The following is a 19,085-nucleotide window of genomic DNA, read 5'->3' on the forward strand; positions in this document are numbered from 1 at the left end:
TCTCACCAAACCAAAGGGGTAAAGGTTACATGTAGAATAGATCAGGGAAATAGATTTGGTGTCCTATGTAGTCTGACATTGAAAATAAGTTAATCTGTTGGAACTGTTTATAAATTGAGTACACGGTCAGAAGACGATATTTTTTTGCAATACCTTATTTCTGTTGAATTGTGTGTCTGTTTTGGGTCAAATGATGACCTCATCGGTAATTCGCGGAGATATGAAATGTGGACCACTGTATTTCTTCGACCAGGTAGGCTGTAACCAGGACATTTGTGTTGTTGAAGTGACTGTATTTGGATGCAAGTTATGTACATTTTATATCTCCAGCCAACAAGACAAGATCTTACGAAGCGCACTACTATACTTACTCATGTCAACTTTGATCTGATAAATGAAGGCGTACATATGGCAAACACCACAAAAAGGTAAACCGAATTTCCAATTAGTATTTATTTATTTGAAAAGAACATTGTCAGTACTAAAATAATAAGAAACAATATGTTTAAACATAGACGAGTTCAGTTAGGCTACAAGTTGTATTTTTATGTATTTTTATTCAATAGCGGGAATGTTGCTTATCTCAACGAGAAAACAGAAGTAAAAAGCGAGGATAATACACTGCTAGTGCAAAATGGAATATGTGGCAAATCTAATGCAGACACGCGGGAAGTTTGCGAGAAGACCGTGGAAGCCGCGCAAGTGGACGGGTTGGAAGATATAAACCTGTTGGAATCATACAAGCGCATGGCCCCTCTGTTGTTGAGCGAGTTAGGTGAACTTCTTTTACAACATGAAGGAAGCGAACAAGGATGTATTCCTCACGGGCTCGTGAATGTGCTAAATTACTCGTGGAAGGATTTGACTTCAGGTGCGGTTTACATGAGAAGGTCGGTAGTTAAGAGCAAAGTTGCGAAACCGCGAAAGTCCAAGGGTTCTATTCATTTAGACGACAATGCACCTCAGATGGAGGTACATATCATAAAAAAGATAAAAAAGAATGCTGTGATGTCAGAAAAAAATGCACCTGAGAGAAACACTCAAGACCACAATGTGAGAAAGAAAACATGTGTTTCCAACGCAAACAAAAGTAAGTACGACCATTAGGCATTAAATGTCTCCCATGTATACGGCGCAATATCACAATCCATCATCTTTAATTAACTGGCGTCTATAAAACCAATAGAAGTAATGAAAATTGGCATTAAAGATTAAGTACCTCTTAAGTCACTTGTGTTGACCTTTGAAGACTTTAATAAAGGAGATATTTGGTTACAGGCTGTATGGAGGGTTAATGTTGGTTTACAAGGGAGGACAGGCATGGCCGTGTAGCGCATAGGCGCGGTTTACATCTGTTAATCAGTTCTCACATAGGTCTATGAATTGTATTAGTCAATTATTAACTAATTAAAAACGTGTATGGCATTGGTTCAAAATTATAATGTAACTGGATCTGGATAAAATAATAGCAATTCATATTTCGTTTTTCAATCATTTTATTTTAGCAGCTCACCTGTCCACAACTATCAGTTTCTCTGTGTCCTCAAAAGTCTGCAAAGAGCAAGGTATGGCTCAGCCACACACTTGCGCTATTCCCTATCAACATTGTCTTGTGTTGTGTAAATGTTCCTATTACACATGATGTAACCTATTTCATTGCGCAGGTTGGCTTGTCCAGCCAAAGGAGCTCTCGTGGGATGAGCCTCAGTGGAACAGTCTATGTCAGTGGGCTGTGGAGAGACTGCAGCTGGCAAACATACCTATGTATTTACTTAAGAACTATTCACAGGGCTAATGTGGGGTAAAGGACTCACAGGCCTTAGGCTTGGCAGGGTCCATAGGTTTCTGTAACTCTTCTTTATTATTAATTTACTTATAAACCTTCAAAAATACATTAATGGGGTCCAGGATCCACCTCTTACGGCATCAATTCTTATATCCAGCCATTTTTACTGACTCCTGTTGTGAGTGCATCAACATACGTATGCTTTTGTCATTTACCCCCTACAGTAAGCTGCAAGCAGCCAAGCAAGCGGAGCAGGGTCTCAGCAACCCTCCTATCCTAAGGTACTATGGGAAGGACAAGCCCGCTGTTCCCAACAGGAGGGTGGGACACACGGTCCAGCCAGTCTCTCCCCTCACTCCGTGTAACGGGCTGCCCCAAGTGCCTGAGCTAAAACAGGACGACACCTCTCGGCACAAACTGCACTACAGAATCAACGACAGATCTTCCTTTATTTAGTATCGTTGCTTTTACCTATTTGTATATGAAAGTCTTTTTTTGCAGATAAATGCCATCTGGTTTGTAGGACAGCACATCATGTTAGTGTGTCGATTTAGTTGACAGTTTCATTCAAAGCATCATGCACCTGAGGGGAATTGGAACATGCAACCTAATGCAAACTCTAACCACTGAGTTATACCAAATCCCATGACCCTTGACCCCTCACCAACTAGCTACCCCTCTGGTCATGTGGCCGTGTGCCAGAGCAACTCAGGGCTGCTCAGCGGAGGGTTCTATACTAATGTGTTCAGTGACAGTGCCAGCCCGGTTATTCTCGCCAGCATCACTGCATTCGGACACGGCTCTGCTACTCACCCAACCAGGTAAAGCTAAGCTACTGAAGCTGAAGTGTTGGCGACAGTCATGGTTTTAGTTATTTATGTGTAACGTTTTCTGCGACATCACTCTGTGTGTAGTGGGAGTATTATAGCAGCTTGGGATCAGAATGGGGGGCTGACCTGTGACCCTGATGGGACTGTGACCAAGGAGTGGACCTGGCAGACAGGGTCTGGACTGAAGGAAAAGATAGTGTTACAGGTAACCTGACAACATGGTGACAGACTGATGACAAACCGTATGGTTAATATTATTTAAGCAACTGACATACTTCATACACTATGTCATTTCTGATTGTCCAGAGAAGGGCTATGCGCCTTGTTTGTGAAGTAGTGGTAGGTGTCATTTATTTACGCCTCCCAAGATTTTCCAACATCCCAACATCCTTTGTCCTTCTTCACTTTTCTCCCAGTGATGCAAACCATTTGCTAAGGGTCCTGTCCCTGGCTAACCTTTTCTAATGGCCTAGATAACCGAGAGTTTACACCTAACCTCTGTAATCCCTGAGCAATTATACCATGCACTGACAAGGCCAGTGAAGAGGGCTAAGTCACAGTTGCTGGGCAGCCGTGTCATGGGATAGTCCGTGTGCGATAAATGGTGGGGATGTGGAGGAGAGGGGGTGGGGGGTTGTGGGGAATGGACAAAAGAGGAGATGTGGGCCGTGACTGGTGAACCAACGTGGTCTGATCAACTGTCCCTTGCAAAGTACTCGGATTACACCGTGGCAGCCAGCTTGGTTCATGTCCTTGTTGCCTTTTATCTCCATGGTAGACCAAGCCTCAACATAGTCACAGCCCTCTGTGATCACGTGTTACTGATCGCCACCACTACGTCAAATGGAGAGTTCAGAGTGTTTAGAAAAATGGATTCATTTACCCGATGCATATTTCCCCCTTTATCTCCTGTTAGATGTCTGACCAGATATGTGTGAGGCTTTTCAGCGGCACCTCGGGTACGCTCTGCTTTAAGATGCACAATGAAAGTGTCAAGCTGCCTCTATCTTCCCTCGCCACCACCCTCCCAACCACGGAAACGGTGAGAAGGCAGTTATGTCATCAGAATTAACACCACGCGCTCCGATAAGATGATGTGTCCAAAATAATGTGTCAGTAACACCCATATCTGATTGTTGAATGGAGCTGTTCTCTATAGGCTTGCCTGCAGTCTGGAAAACATGTCCTCTCTTCTGGAATGCAGGACTTGTCCCTGGGTAGGAAGACAGACAAGACCCAGAGTGACAACATGGAACGTAAAGCCTTGACACTCAAATCGTTGAAGGTACACTAGCGATACCTTCACTTCAACTCCCTTGTCATGTCATTTATCACACTGGATATAAAAAGCCTCTCTACTTTTATACGTTATACAGTAGTGGTTAAAGGATGTATCTGTTTCACATGCTCGGGCTGCTTTCTCCATGTTGGTTACGCTTTTCTGTCATGTCTACATGTGTTCATGTTGGATCCTTCAGGTTGTCAGGGAGGTGGAGCGGCTGGGGGAGATGACCTCATCCTTGAGAGGAGGGCGGGAGACCAAGGAACTGAGGAGACTACAGAGGAGAGTGAAGAACATCCTGGATGACTGGCTAGAGTTCTACCGCGTGGCCACTGGTAAGGCTTATGGAAACCTCAGTATACATCTTTAAGCCCAGCTGCCTACACATTTTGTTCAGACTTGTTATCCAAAGTTCTTGTGACCTGGATGGTGAGATTGAGTTGTCTGAGTTCAAACTCAATTAAATGGTTGACCTGAGTTTAATTGAGAATTAAATCTGCCTGGATAAGTGTGTGGAGAGCTTTTTGCTTTTTGCTTTGCTGTGGTTTTGTTCACAGTCCATCATTTCAGTTTCTGAACATATGCACATGTCATTGTTCTTGGTTTTCTATCAGGAATCAGGTGCCCGGATATTGAGCGCATGTCCGAATCCCCCAAACACCCCAAACTGAAGAGGGAGGCAGAGTCAGCAGCCCAACCCACTCATAACCCTGCTGACAGTAACATAGAGAGTCCAGAGGGGGGCAGCAAGGAGAAGCAGCCCCTCCTCAGATACCTCTCTGCACCTGGAGACTTCCTCCTGAGCTCCTCCCCCAAGCTGACACGGTACATACACCATCCAAACACACACACACACACACACACACACACACACACACGCACGCACACACACACACAACATGACATGCTGTGTACTATATACTTAATACACTTGAAAGCGGCAAGTGACAAAATGCCTGTTGATTTCATTATCATTTTTATTATTTGATCTATGATATAACAGGATGTTCACTCCAAAAATGATGACGGAGGAGCACCACCACATCACTCAGACAGGAGGAACCGTCCGAGTTCACAGCAATGTCAAACTGGAGTAAAGTCTTCCCTTCCCCCACCACACACCACAACAGTTCACACGCGGTCACAAAGATTTGTGATTCCCTTCCATTCTCAAGTTTTCAGATGGTGAAATCTTTTCTTGTCTTCTACTTTCAGTTCGGTGATCCTGAAGAGCCCAGACCAACGAACTTCTGGTCTTTTTCACCAGCCCTCCCACAACCCCCCTTACAGCCCGTGTCCTGCCCAGCTGAGGGCTGTGTTGCAGGGGGAGGAGGTCCGCAGGCTGTGCCGCTGCAGCACCAGGATGATGCCTGTGGTGACCGACCTCGAGTATGATGCCTTCATCTCGGGCCAGCCTCCCCGCAGCGAGCAGATCCTGGTGGTGTGCGTAAGGGTGCAGCGCCAGCCTCTTGGCACGCCGGCCAATCAGGACCTGCTGGAACAGCTGTATGAGAGGATGAATAAGAACAGGGCCATGCCATGCACTCAGGTTGGATTTGTGGCTGCAAACACACAAAGGCCTTCCCACACAGACACATAAATACAACATAAACGGTGTGTGTATACACATACAATCTTTCACAAAAAATCAACAATCTGCCTGTTTATGATTAATGATTCTGCTCTGCTGCACTTGAAATGTGCTTTGTGTCAGCTATCAGCTTATCAGCATTGCAAAATTATTCCTGATATGAACAGAAAGCCTTGTATACTATCCCAATAGAAATGCAACAATTACGCTTGTCGTACTCAGTGTCAACTGGACTCGTTCCGCCTTGTGAGGTATGAGATGTCTACAGGGACGTCCCGCGCTAGACCGACCGGAACCACCCTCTTGCAGCATAGACACAACGCCTCCCCTGGAATGTTTCTGGTCAGTTGGTCAGCAGATGCCTTTCAGAACGGGCCGTCTTAATTCGCTGAGATTCTAATGGCCCTCTAGGTGGCAGCCATGACACTGGAACAGCTGCAGACTGTATTTCTCTTGTGTAAAGATGTTTGGGAGAATATAATCGATGCTAAGCGGAGTAGACGAGGCGTGAAAACTCACCCAACACACTGTTAACCTCTACCTTTGTTATGTCGCATCCCTCACATCTCGGTGATATATTTACAGGCACTGCTCTAAATCAAAGTGAAAGAGGAAACATCTTTTCTGAAATGCTGCCAATAAGCTTGAATGTTGAGGCACACACGGGCCTGTATTCTCATTCGCTTAAAGTGACAGCCACTATGATGCTGAGACGGATGTTCGGTTTAATCTGTGGAGAAACTTGAGACCAGGAGTTGGCCCACAAAAATTACAAAATGGTATCGACTAGACAGGACCTGGATCTTTCAAAAGGGATAACCCATTTCTCTGAAACCTGGTAAACCCTGAATATGCGTAGTGTTCCACAGAAAAAATGTGGAGATTAGCTGCTGGTTCAGGAGTAAATGGGCTGAGTCAATTAAAAGTCAAGATAAGTATGGCTTGTGGCTCCCAAGATCCCTGATTAGGTTATGTGAGTACATGAAGTATTAGTCCTGTTAAACAAAGGTATCTTGGTTTCTGGTCAACCATCCACCACAGTCTCTGTGTCTCATGTGTTGATTAACAGATGTACATCCGGGGGAGGCTGCTCTTCGCAGACTACATCTTCAATGGCTACAGCTGCTCAGAGAGAAACCTGCACAAGCAAATTGCTAAGACCAGGGCGGACTACAGACAAGGTCATAGTCTGCCCTCAGACTACCTATTCAGGTACAGGATCACACAGACTCTTTGGTATTTTTTCTTATGAGCGATTTATAAGAAGGGTTTTGTAGTTAACAGAACTTTATTGACAGTGCTCGGTTGAAGAGGGCAGTGGTTGGAGACCTATCTCTCTCTCAAGAACCGCAAATAACTCCATTGAAAGGCCAGTTACGAGAAACCCAAACCTGTGAGAGGTATATCAAATAAGCAATCAAAAGTCAAATATTCCCCCTTTTAAGCATATCAAACGGTGACATTTTTTTAATATCACATCTTTTGTTTATCTGAGTCACAGGAAACCCACTCAGGGACCCGTGACTTCCCTGAAGAAAAACACAGTTTCAAAGGCCAAAAAGACTGCAACCTCTCTACCTTTCCTCCCAACCTGAACACACCTAGCATCCATCTGCAGGGTCCTGCTCTCCTGCTTATGCTCTTCAAAGATGATGTCAATGGAAGACAGAGAAAATATACACATTTGTTTACACCAAATGGTCTTAAGCAATGTGCTTCAATATGTCTATATATAACAACTGATGGTGTTGCATGGAAAAAGCTTACAAATCACAAACGTCTGTGCTTATGTCAGCATCTTAAAACATAATATGACACTTAGTGAATGTTTGCATTATTAATCTCAGACATTTTGCATACACTGGCTATTGCAAAAATGCTTTTACAAATATATGTTTTTTTTAATTTTTTTATAATGCATGATTACAAATGGGGAACGTCAATGTTGGTTTAGTAATCCAGGACAACTGTATCAGTTCAGTACAATCCAGGACAACTGTATCAGTACAGTACAAAGTTGCTTAAGGCTTAAGGCTTAAGTGTTGTGTAATAGTTTGTAGAAAAGCACATCTTGCGGAATGTTGTTGAATCACTTCTGATAAAAATGTTTGTCTTCCTCAAAAAAAAATGCTATCTTAATGATTTCATTTCCTTTACTCATCATGGCATACTATTATTCGATATTTAATTTGAAGGCAAGCACAAATATTGGTCTAAATAAAACTTAACAGGAACTTGTGACGCCTTTGTGGTGTTAAGTGGGGGCTTTTCAGTGTCGACTATTGGTGGTGCTCGGAGACCTCTAGTGGATGTGTGGACAATGACGCAAACTCATAGATCAGATCATTTGATTCCAAGAGTGCAACTGTAGCAGGATCAAAAGGCTGCCGGGTAGAGCAACATCCTTAAAGAGTAGATAGTTGATTTAGTGATTTTGACGACTGTTGACCATGGGTCAAGAGATGTCAGCTAAAAACCAGCGGTGTCATCTAAACTACGAGAAAAGCTAGAGAGTTTGGTTCCAAAACAGTCATGAGCTCAGGTAAGTTGACTAGACGCTGTATCAATGTAATAATTGTTTTGTTGTTGAAAACTTTCGATGACTGCTGGTGGTTGTATGCGGTTGAGATTTGTTATACAATGTTTAGTATTGCGGTTTTAGCAGATTAAATCACTTATATAGGTCTACGTATATTCTATTACGGTGTGAAGATTTTTAAAATGTATTTAGCACCTCTATTGTTTCGTGATTTTTAAACAAACTGAACAGACATGGTTTAAATATTAAAATCGTTTTTTTTTTTTCAATTTAAGCTTTCTATTATCACATTATGTCGGGTTTAGCATGTCAAACTGCAGATCATTTTAGTGTTAATCTTCGCTAGCTGTGCCAAACGGAGTGGCTGGGAAACAAACACTGGTGAGCTGTGGATTTGCTCAAGGACACACATGGCTCTCTTTTGGATGCCTTTCCTTTATATCTATTCCTGTCGGCATTCCAGTACTGTACATTTTGCAGTTACTTTAGTAATCATTATGGAGCAGTCTCATGGTCCCGGGCCATTCGGCCCAGAGCTGCAGTGTTGACTACATTAACAGGATTAATGTGTTGTTGAGAAGTGTGGCAAACAAAACCCATGTGATATACGAACAACACCCAGGAGAAAGATTGTGGTACTTGTCATGGTACTTACCGCTTGAAAGGAAGCTGTCAAAACTGTATTGCTCTATGGGAGGTTGACACCAGTTTATGGCTCTGAAGGATGCAGGAAATCCTGATATTGAAGGGTATTTTAAAGCTCTAACGATTCTCTCTCCGTATCCTCAATAATCTAGCATCTGTCAACCTGTAAAGTATCTCAAATACAGTCATTTGCCACAGACAAATACATTGCAAAGATTTGCTAATCTTTTGAGTTGTAAAGCAGATCTTTCAAACTTTAATATATTGTCTTGAAATTCTATGAGGATGGGGATGATAATCTACTGTATCTAAAGTCTTTAATTTTTTCTCCCACTTTTCAGGCACAGACAAGCCTCCGTTGGCCCCCAAACCAAAGATACCTGCAATTCAGCCACTGGGGTTGTCTCCCTTGTCTCCCAAACGAGATGGCCTGTCCCTGGCTTCTCCTGTTACACCTAGGAGGGTCAAACCAGCCTTAGCTCCCAAACCGGACCTCCACAAAATCACCACCATGGTTAAGTCCACACCGCTGTCATCAAAGACAGTCCATCAGACCATGGTGCAAGAGAAGTCGGAGATCTCAAGAAGTATAGGTTTTCTGAACTCCCAAAATGGAATACAACAAGAGAACAAGAAACCCGATTGGGATTATATTATTCCCATCTGTCTGTGTAGTCAGGAGAACTGTCAGTGCCTAAGGAAATCACACATAGCAGAGAAAACAATCAACAAAATAGAGAAAAACTTGAAAACATCACAGAAGGGTCACTCAGAGGAATCTGTTCCCAGGTGTCAAGCCAAAAAAGACAACAGTGGAGAGACAAAGGAGAGTCCTCACACTAGCCGTCTACCAGATGTTTGTCTTCCCTCTCAATCCATCAGTAGTCATCCAAAACAGCCAAACCTCCCAGAGGAAACACCCATACATAATCAATTGAAGACACTCAATCAGAACCTTAACTCTGTGGTTGATACCGTACATCCTATGGTGAAGCCCTCCCTTCCTCACAGAACCCAAAGGGCCAAAACCAATGGCAACGTCATTGATCCTTCTAGTTCAACAAGGTCAGACACAGAGGAAGGGCTCACCAGCTCTACTGACATGCCTGGTACATCCCTCTCCAGTCCCACCTCTGTTCCAGCAGTCCCTAGGAAGCCCCTCCCTGTCCCTGTCCCACGGAAACCCAGGAAGGCCGCCCTTGCCAGGCAGGAAAGGGTGGAGGAAGGCAGCGAGGAGAGGGAGAGGACTGTCGGTGAAGTGATGGTGTCAGTGGAGAGGAAGAGCAACCAATGCTCCCCGCCAGCGCCTCCTGCCAGGAAGAAACCCTATCTGTCTGGACCTCTAAGGGCCCAGGGCTTCTCCCCTCACCATGAGCCTCTACCACAGGACATGGAGGAGGAGGAGGAGCTGGTGTGGAGCGACTGCGTCCATGAAATGGAGATCTCAGTAGATGAGGAGGATGACGAGAAAGGGAGCAATGAGAACCAGGGGGTTTACTGTAATCTCATTTGTCATCCAAGTGTGACAAGTCAACCAAAACAGCTGGAACTCAGCGGTCACTTACCCCTCACTGTGGCAACTGGCATCATATCAGAAGAAGATGGGGTTTTTAAGATGACCCCCAAGATGCCTCAGAGAAACAGCTCCCCAGCATGGATGCTGAAACAGGAATTATCAGAGCAGGCCGGAGAAGAAAAAACTGCTGAAGGTGAAGGGAGACCCAGTCTTTCTAAGCCAACTCAAGATGGTGGTCTAAACAATAAAGCTATGAGGGTACTTCCCCCACCCCCTGAGAAGAAACCAGGAAGGGTCTTTAATCAAACACCTGCTCTCCACAAGGGCAAGACAAACGGCACACCAACCAAGCCCTCTCGTTCCAGCCAGGGGAAGCAAAGAGCCAAGTCCTTTTCTTCTGCGGACATCACACGCTCTGAGGGACAAAAACGAGGCTCTTTCCGGAGACTTCTAGACTTGAAGTTATCTGTGAAGATGCTGCCCAACCTGTTAGTCAAAGGAGGCAAGACGCTGGAAGGTTCAACCGAGGAGACGGAGCAGTGTGTGGACGGGCTCCCACGTGCCCTGCAGGACAATCTCGGGGTGCGGGTTTGGGGCGAGCGCAAGTTCTCCTGTCCCTTGATTGGCTTGGAGCAGAGCGTGGATGGAGATGAGTTCTGCCCTGGAGCGGAACAGGCTGTGGAATATGAAAACGTGCCCCTGTATGAGGAGATCCCAGAGTACATCAACCCAGCCGTAGGCAGTGCAGTGATGTCACCTGTGGAATTTCCAGCCGGAAAGAACTACATGTATGATGACGAGAACATATATGAGGAACAGGAGCCCTATATGCCCCTGGAGAAGTACAATCAACAGCAACAACCACACAGAGAAACTAAGAGGTATTGTCTTTTAAGGCCACACACACATTCACAGATCCTACAGAATACTCTAAATGTTTACACAATGAACCACTACGCTGTTGACAGGAAATGATTGTCTCACATTTGATTCAAAGGGCAAGTATGTATGGCATGGGGTAGTATGTGTGGCATGGAGTAGTTCTATTTATTGAGGTAAATTGACATTGCCTGGTTTCCCAGTACTGCATCTTAATGCAACCGATTTTATATTAATGTTCCTGACTGTCTCTGTATTTCTTCTCTCTCTCTGTTACCTACCCTACTTGTTTGTGACTCAGAGTAAGAGAGGAGAGTAGCATACATTTATGGTGTATGGTCAGTATCTGGAATGACTGGAATGATCATTGGATAAGACTGAATTTAAATCTGAGGATTACTGTTTGTGTAACATGGTTCTATGCCTTGAACGGCTTAGTGTTTCAGCCATCTAGGCTTGAAACAGAGCAGCAATCACATGTTTCATGTTGACTGGCCCTCCAACAGAAGTACAATAGTTTGCTTTGCTGGATTCATAGTGTTTCTCACATATACTTTACACAATTCAGTCAGTAGGGGCCAGGGAATAGGCAAAGTGGCTGTTTTGGAATTGGGCCCCACCAGGGTTGGTGTTAGAGGGAGTGTCGATGATCATAAGGGAGTTTTCCGGCCGTCAGTCTGTCAAGAGCTCTTTTTCCTGTGAGACCTTTTGCAGTGCTCTGCAGGAAATGTTGGAATACTCACGGATGGATCCTTAAAGAAAGACACACCCTAATCATATGCGTTGTCAGGCGTTTGACTATAAAACCCCTTCCTCTCTCACCTTCCTCTGCAACACACCCTAGCTCTATGTTTTCTTATTTCTTTTAAACTCTTCGTCCCGTTAGGTAGGTAGGTAGGTGTGTGTGTGTGTGAGTGAGCATAATCCATCTCCAGCTGTTGTCTTCAGTCTTGATTCTAATGTCCTGCCTCGACAGTGCCTGTATCGATGAAGAGTCCACCCAGCTGGACGATGACCACTCAGATGAGGACATGGTCCACAGCTCGGATGAGGAGGAGGATGAAGATGACGACAGCTCCGTTTCCAGTAAAGGAGACCCGGAGCAGCCTGGGGAGAGTGGGGTAAGGCACACGGTCAGATAATGTAGCTGCAAAATGAGATACCAGCAACTTCTATGTCACTGTACACAATCGAACTATACTCCACGATACCTGTAGATCAAGTCTCATTAGCTAGTGTCTAGTTTTTGTGATCGATTAAAAATAGTGTTTCCATTGGTGTCAGGTTTACAATGTACCCAAGAAGAGCAAGATAGTCCACATTGCTCATGAGATTATGAGCTCTGAACACGTGTGAGTATCTAAACAGTTTGACATATTTCACCTGTTATGTATCACTGTTAACTTGTCTCTGGATTGTTAACTTGCCTCTGGTTACTGTCTTTTAAGGTTTGTTGATGCCCTGAAGCTGCTCCACATCGTAAGTATCCAGACATTTTTTGGAACATCTGTACTGTTTTCATGCATATATAAAAACAGCATGAAAAACACGTGACAAACGTGTTTGGTATGGTGCTGTACTGTATGTTTTCTATCGAATGAGACCATGTGTGTTCGATTAGGCAAGCTACTGGGGCACACCCCATGTGGGGCTGACACACTTTGGGAACCATACGCCTCTCGCTCGCATCAGCGAGGCTCACATTCCTCATGGTTTTGTTAGGGGGGTTGTATGATCTGACAGTGGTCCAACATATCAACGTGTTTGTCTGACTTGAATCCTTCTGGAGACCCGGCATAGCTTCAGCTGAATATAGTCGCAGTTTTGATTCACGTGTATCACCAGTCTGTCAACCGAATGAAAATGTTTTTTTGTTTACTAAAGTAAACATTGTTGGTGTGAGCCTGGTTCCTTTTCTGTATGTATATATATATATATATATATATATATATATATATATATATATATATATATATATATATATATATATATATATATATATATATATATATATATATATATATATATATATATATATAATAAGATGGATGGAGAAACCCAAATACAGTAGGGTACTCATAACTAAGGTGCTGATGGGTATAGACAATACTTACACAGATATCTGAAGGTCATGTCTGCAGATAGATGGAGTGAGTAGGCAGAAGAGGAAGCAGCGGATGGCTGTGTGACTCAATCTGCAGATGGAACAGTACTGAGTCACAAGCCCTTGTGTCTTACTGTGTGCGGAAGTTGATAAAAGACAAAATCTGTTACTTCTCTGTTGCTGTTGTATGGTGAGAGGCCTCTGTTTTAGGAGAGGAGGCTGTCTGCTGTACAGAAAGAGGAGACCACATAAACCACAAGAGCCCCCAGGGCCTTCTGACCGGAGCTGTGCTGCAAGCAGTTTCTCTGCCTGCCCTGTGCCCAATAAACCACTAAATACCTTCTCATCATCAGAAAGGAAAGGCAGAAACTGCTTCCCCAGGCACCCCTGGGATGTCCCCGCTCTTCTGGTCAGGACTGGCTTTAGGTGTACCATAAACTGCTTCTGTAAGACAGCTTAGTACATGGTCAGGGTTCACAAACAGCTCATTCCACGTCCAAGGCCACTTGAAAGTGCCAAATTTAGTGTGGTTTACTGTTCTCCAAACACTTCTTTTAGATCTTTCTTTTAGAAAGAGTTCTTTTAGATCTTGAAAATCAAGTTCTCCAGAACTGCGTTCTGAAACCTATGTTCCTGTCTTCTGAGTCCATCCATTATATATTAGTATTACATGTTTCTCTAACTTGTTGTTTATTTATGTTTCTGTAGGACTTTCGGCATGCGGTGGCCGAGGCCTCTCGTCAAACTGGGAAGCCTGTGATTGAGGAGCGGGTTCTGAACCAGATCCTCTACTACCTCCCCCAGCTGTATGAGTTGAACCAAGACCTGCTCAGAGAGCTGAAGGAAAGGGTGGCTAAATGGTAACCGGAACCAGCCAGCCAGGCAGCATTCATAACCCATTATCTTAAATGGAACGCTTATTGAAATACCTTTCATAACCCACAAGCATGCATAACACACCTAGCATTCCTGACCACTTCCTTATTGTTTGTTGGTATACCCAACCCTCTACATACTGTACTTTTTTCAATTCCAACTGTATAATACAGACAAACTTAAGTGCTCCTATATCTGTCCTCGTTGTGTAGGGATGAACATGGTCAACTGGCTGACATATTTGTGAAGAAGGGGCCCTATCTGAAGATGTACTCCACATATATCCGGGAGTTTGACAAAAATGTGGCCCTACTGGATGAGCAGAGTAAGAAAAACTCTGCGTTTGCTGGACTGGTGCGGGAGTTTGAGGTAACTAGGCCAACCAGTTTTCTTTCTGTATGGCATTGTCTTATGGGTGTGTTTTTTCCTGTCTGTATTTTGTGTTTCTTTTTGAGAATGTGTGTTTGTCACACTTTGGTTTCGGTATGTCACTTTGTATCTGTTTGTGCATTACATGTTCTGAAGTTCCAATGTTGTTCATTGTCCCAGGCTAGTCCTCGCTGTGCCAACCTGGCTCTGAGGCATTACCTTCTGAAGCCGGTTCAGAGGATCCCCCAGTATCAACTTCTGCTCACAGGTGCAGCCACTTTCTCATCAACCTCCTCCACCCTCCACATGGTAGTCATTAGAAAGGTTTAGCATTGGGTATGAAAGGATTAACAGCACCATCTTGTGGCTTGTAAAGTACAAACACCTGCATAAATCTTTTCACTAGCCACATCTAATGTGATTTTGAAGTACCGAACAAATCTGATTTGGTGACATAACAAGATTAGAATCCCATGGTTGATGGATGGACCTCGTGGTGGCAAAATGTGAAGAATGTCTCGAACGTCATTATTGAGTAATTCCATTACATAAGCACCTTTTGGGGTCCTGTATTTCGGATTTACTGTGTGAGATTACATTCAAAGAATTTACGACACAATACCAGTCACTTACACCGTTGTGCTACCAACTTACTGCTCCTGTATCAGTCAATTGTCTTTGAAATGGTGTGCGATTTCAGACTACCTGAAGAACTTGTCCCCTGACTCAGCCGAGTACAAAGACACACAAGGTAAAACCAATAGGAGTAAAGCACCTGCCCAAATAACATTTCACTATCGAGGATGTTTCATTTTAAAACCTTACAATAGTATTTATAGTGCCTGAGTTGAGAATAAGCAGACACCACACCTATGTATTTATACATTTTCCTCACAGCGGCCCTGGGCATAGTGAAGGAGGTGGCTAATCATGCCAATGACATCATGAAACAGGGGGTGAGAGACAACTTTGGTTACTTCCAAGTTCACCAACTTCATAACTCCTGTGAAGCTGTCTAATGTGCCTACAAGCTATCAGAACCCCATGTATTTTCTTCTTCAGGATAACTTCCAGAAGCTGATCCAGTTGCAGTGCAGTCTGAATGGCCACCATGAGATTGTCCAGCCTGGGAGGGTAGGGCACCCCCCGGCAGGCCACAGCTTGGTGAATTTGATAGCTTGGTTCTTCCTTCTCACCTGTCATGTATTTCCAGGTGTTCCTGAAGGAGGGAATCCTGATGAAGCTGTCCAGGAAGGTTATGCAGCCTAGAATGTTCTTCCTGGTAAGCCCCTACTAAACTGTGGTTTGATCTTACTGCTTTCTACACATATACTCTTGCAATTAAATTTGAATTTAAATTTGATATAGAGTTCATGTTATAATCTTACTTCTAAATGGTTGTAATGAGTGATACTAACTGGATGGTTGGACCTCTCTTAATCCAGTTCAATGACGCGTTACTATACACCACCTCTGTCCAGTCTGGCCAGTATAAACTCAACAACATGCTCTCTCTGGCTGGAATGAAGGTGGGAGCTCTTTGTATTATTTCCTAGCCCACACAGAATTACATTTTCCACACACCCATTTTCAAAATGTAAATATTGTCTTTTACTTACAGGTGAGCAAGCCCAGCCAAGAGGCTTATCAGAACGAGCTGAACATAGAGAGCGTAGAACGTTCCTTTATACTATCTGCCAGGTATGAACCTGTTACAGGTTGTTTGCTTTATTACACATTTGAAACAATACACTGCAACTTCATCAAGTACTTCAAAAAAGTGCTTGGACATTTACTTCTGGCAGCGTTTGGTAACATTTTTTATAGTGCAAGCTTCTCATGGAGTGTATATACAGACATTTAATGTCCTACTTGGCATAGACTGACATCTGGTGTTTTCTTATTTCTTCTAGTTCTGCCACAGAGAGAGATGGCTGGTTGGAGGCTATCTCCACAGCTATTGATGACTATACAAGGAAGAAGATCACCTTCATATCCAGTAAAAGCTTGGAGGAGGTAATGAAACCGCTGAACTAATGGCATTCTTGCTTACCGCAAAACAAATAAAATGCTTCCTTACACAAAGTAATATGCGAGTGAGAACTGACTGCAGAATGGGTCCTACGTTTAGGTAGAGACACAGAACGTTTGCAGTGGGTCACCATTGGGCTCCACAGCACCTATCTGGATCCCGGACCTGAGGGCCACAATGTGTATGATCTGCACCTGCGAATTCACCCTCACCTGGAGACGACACCACTGTCGTGCTTGTGGAAAGGTGGGTGGAGTATACTTTTGAGGCATGCCAATTTAATTTATTTCTGCTTTTCTTTAACAAGTTACCAACGTAACACAACGCACGCAATGTTTTCTTCATTTTTCATGTATATATTACTAGGTGGTGTGCCAAGCATGTTCCACCAACAAACACTGTCTGGAATACCGAAAGAACCAGCTGGCACGAGTGTGTGACCAGTGTATCTTCGTACTTCAGGAGCAGAGAAGTAAGGCTTTTTCTGGGGCGTCCATCTAAACCCTGATACTATACATAAAAATAAGGCTCGATATTGTTGCCTATAAAACCACTTAAGATACACCAACATAAAATTACTCAAATGCCACAATTTTTTTAATGACCTGTGACACCTTTGTCCCTAGGAGACCAGACAACGTTACTTTCCCCTGTGGGAAAGTCCTCTTTCGCCTTCTCTAGGAAACAGAAAAAGATTCCTGCTGCCCTCAAAGAGGTGACTATAGCACACCATGGTCTAAGGAGAGAATAATTCAGATGTATGTTTTTATTAAAACATTAAAACATTGTTTTTAGGTGACAGCAAATACAGACAACTCCTCCATGAGTGGATACCTGCAGAGGTCAAAGGGCAACAAGAAGCAGGGGAAGAGGCTCTGGTTTGTCATCAAGAACAAGGTTCTATACACATATGCTGCCAGTGAGGTATGATGGACAATCTATAGTAGTCAGTAATTTTCATGTACTGATATATTAACAGTATTCAATTATTTGTCTATGTTTACATTTTTTTGTATACAGTAATTCAATCCTATGGCAAATTAAATTGAAAAATCTGATGGCTTATAATCAACATACATGGTCTATCTTGTGCTCTCCTTGTTTTGTAGGATGTGGCAGCATTGGAAAGCCAGCCGCTGCTTGGTTTTATACTGAAAGAAGAGTTTATTCATAAGCTCCAGTTCAAGCTCTTCCATAAAAACACACTCTACTACATTTTTAAAGCAGATGACCTCCAAACAACCCAAAGGTACACAGCATGAATGTCACTCATTTTGTCATGTATCAACACAAGTTCATTCCTTTCCTTAAATTGTCTGAGATATTTTGTACGCTCCTCTGAAAACGTTTTATTAACTGTCACTCAGATTTGATGGCAGATTTAACAATGTGGTTTTGCACTTCTCTGTTGTTTGACAGATGGAAAGATGCATTCAAAGAAGCCTCAGTGCTCTGATCCTCTTTCTACAAGCCTGCAGAATTTGCATAGTAATTAATAATATCTGAATGTGAATAGATTAGGATATGACTTAATCACAGATGTGGAGACTGGTTTGATGTAATTAATAACAGTGTGAATACATTGGCATAGATATCCAACCAAATGGAGGACTGTTCAGAAATGAACGACACATTTGATTGTTACCATAAGCCTAATTTAGCCATAAAGCACTGGTGCCAAAGAGCCACATTGTACTTAGTGCCTAAGTAAGAGACAATGTGCAGATGTATTACACATGCACCAAATGAAGGAGCATTGAGTAACAGTTCAACATTTCAAGGGGACTAAGAACTGTAAATATGTATGTGGGGAAATGGCCTCAATCTACACATTACTGTACAACGAATGTTAAGTCAGGGAAAATGGTGTAATGGTTACTATCACCTAACATTTACTGAGGTTAGCAATTGTTCATGTTTCTTTTTGACAGTTCACAACTTTTGAATGACCAATTCACAGGGTTATGGTAAAAACAGAAATTAGATTCACACATCATTATTTAAGTTTATGTATACATTAATATTCCCAGTTACATTCACCAGTACACATGATTTGTTTTTAGGGTATCTTGCTTTTAATATTGATGTAAAGTCCTCATTTTGTATGTAGGGAATTGTGCTCTCAGAAGAAAAGAAAAAAACACATGAACAAGTCACCCTTGATCACACATGATTTGTATTCGATATCCATTTTAAGACACTTCTGAATTTGTGAAGATTGAGTATTACACACTGGTTAACACCTCCGTTTGGTTGCATTTATTTTCTCACTGACAGTAGCCATTTTAGAAAGGATAAACCTCTTTCACACACTGTCAGCTAAAGTGCTTGCTTATAGATTAAAGTAATGCTATTTTAGTGTAAATGTTATTTTACATTGGTGCAAATCAATTTTATATTTACTGGTGTGATGTGCATTGCAGAGCGTGCCTATGTAATAAATGTTTTACCAACTCAGTTTTAGTCATACAGTCTGAAAATACCCCTGCACCGGACGATTCAGATCCAGATGGAACAATGGAAATAATTTGTCGGAGATTACACTGACCAAACATTTTTATAGCAAAATGTTATATCATCGGGTATATACGTTTTTTTTTTTTTTTTTTTTATTAACTGGGACTTTTTGTGGCCTA

The 19,085-nt window shown here is 42.9% G+C and overlaps 2 protein-coding genes and 1 long non-coding RNA gene across 3 annotated transcripts; 2 read left to right on the plus strand and 1 right to left on the minus strand.

The window, feature by feature from the left end:
• Positions 1-29: 29 nt before the first annotated feature.
• Positions 30-7,647, plus strand: LOC146258914 (uncharacterized protein C3orf20-like). The gene is made up of 18 exons (XM_084671703.1): positions 30-253; positions 331-428; positions 567-1,090; positions 1,506-1,565; positions 1,665-1,764; positions 2,011-2,241; positions 2,458-2,607; positions 2,701-2,821; positions 3,533-3,658; positions 3,821-3,901; positions 4,095-4,233; positions 4,513-4,723; positions 4,902-4,991; positions 5,114-5,447; positions 5,712-5,831; positions 6,559-6,701; positions 6,788-6,889; positions 6,991-7,647. The coding sequence occupies exons 1-18, from the start codon at positions 191-193 to the stop codon at positions 7,082-7,084; spliced, it is 2,787 nt and encodes a 928-aa protein (XP_084527829.1). The 5' UTR covers positions 30-190; the 3' UTR covers positions 7,085-7,647.
• Positions 7,648-7,854: 207 nt separating this feature from the next.
• LOC146258915 (FYVE, RhoGEF and PH domain-containing protein 6-like) lies at positions 7,855-18,906 on the plus strand. The gene is made up of 21 exons (XM_084671702.1): positions 7,855-8,031; positions 9,015-11,070; positions 12,045-12,189; positions 12,353-12,420; positions 12,517-12,547; positions 13,881-14,032; positions 14,261-14,417; positions 14,598-14,685; positions 15,118-15,168; positions 15,315-15,373; positions 15,480-15,551; positions 15,631-15,699; positions 15,863-15,946; positions 16,039-16,118; positions 16,331-16,433; positions 16,549-16,695; positions 16,816-16,921; positions 17,076-17,164; positions 17,245-17,373; positions 17,559-17,698; positions 17,869-18,906. The coding sequence occupies exons 1-21, from the start codon at positions 8,022-8,024 to the stop codon at positions 17,903-17,905; spliced, it is 3,873 nt and encodes a 1,290-aa protein (XP_084527828.1). The 5' UTR covers positions 7,855-8,021; the 3' UTR covers positions 17,906-18,906.
• LOC146258916 (uncharacterized) lies at positions 17,185-17,912 on the minus strand. Its single transcript, XR_014729681.1, has 2 exons — positions 17,527-17,912; positions 17,185-17,283 (listed from the first exon to the last, which is right to left on the minus strand). It is a non-coding gene; the product is annotated as an uncharacterized LOC146258916 (long non-coding RNA).
• Positions 18,907-19,085: the final 179 nt, after the last annotated feature.

This window comes from Hypomesus nipponensis, chromosome 14, assembly GCF_054491055.1.
Source record: "Hypomesus nipponensis isolate SF chromosome 14, ASM5449105v1, whole genome shotgun sequence".
Lineage (NCBI taxonomy): Eukaryota > Metazoa > Chordata > Actinopteri > Osmeriformes > Osmeridae > Hypomesus > Hypomesus nipponensis.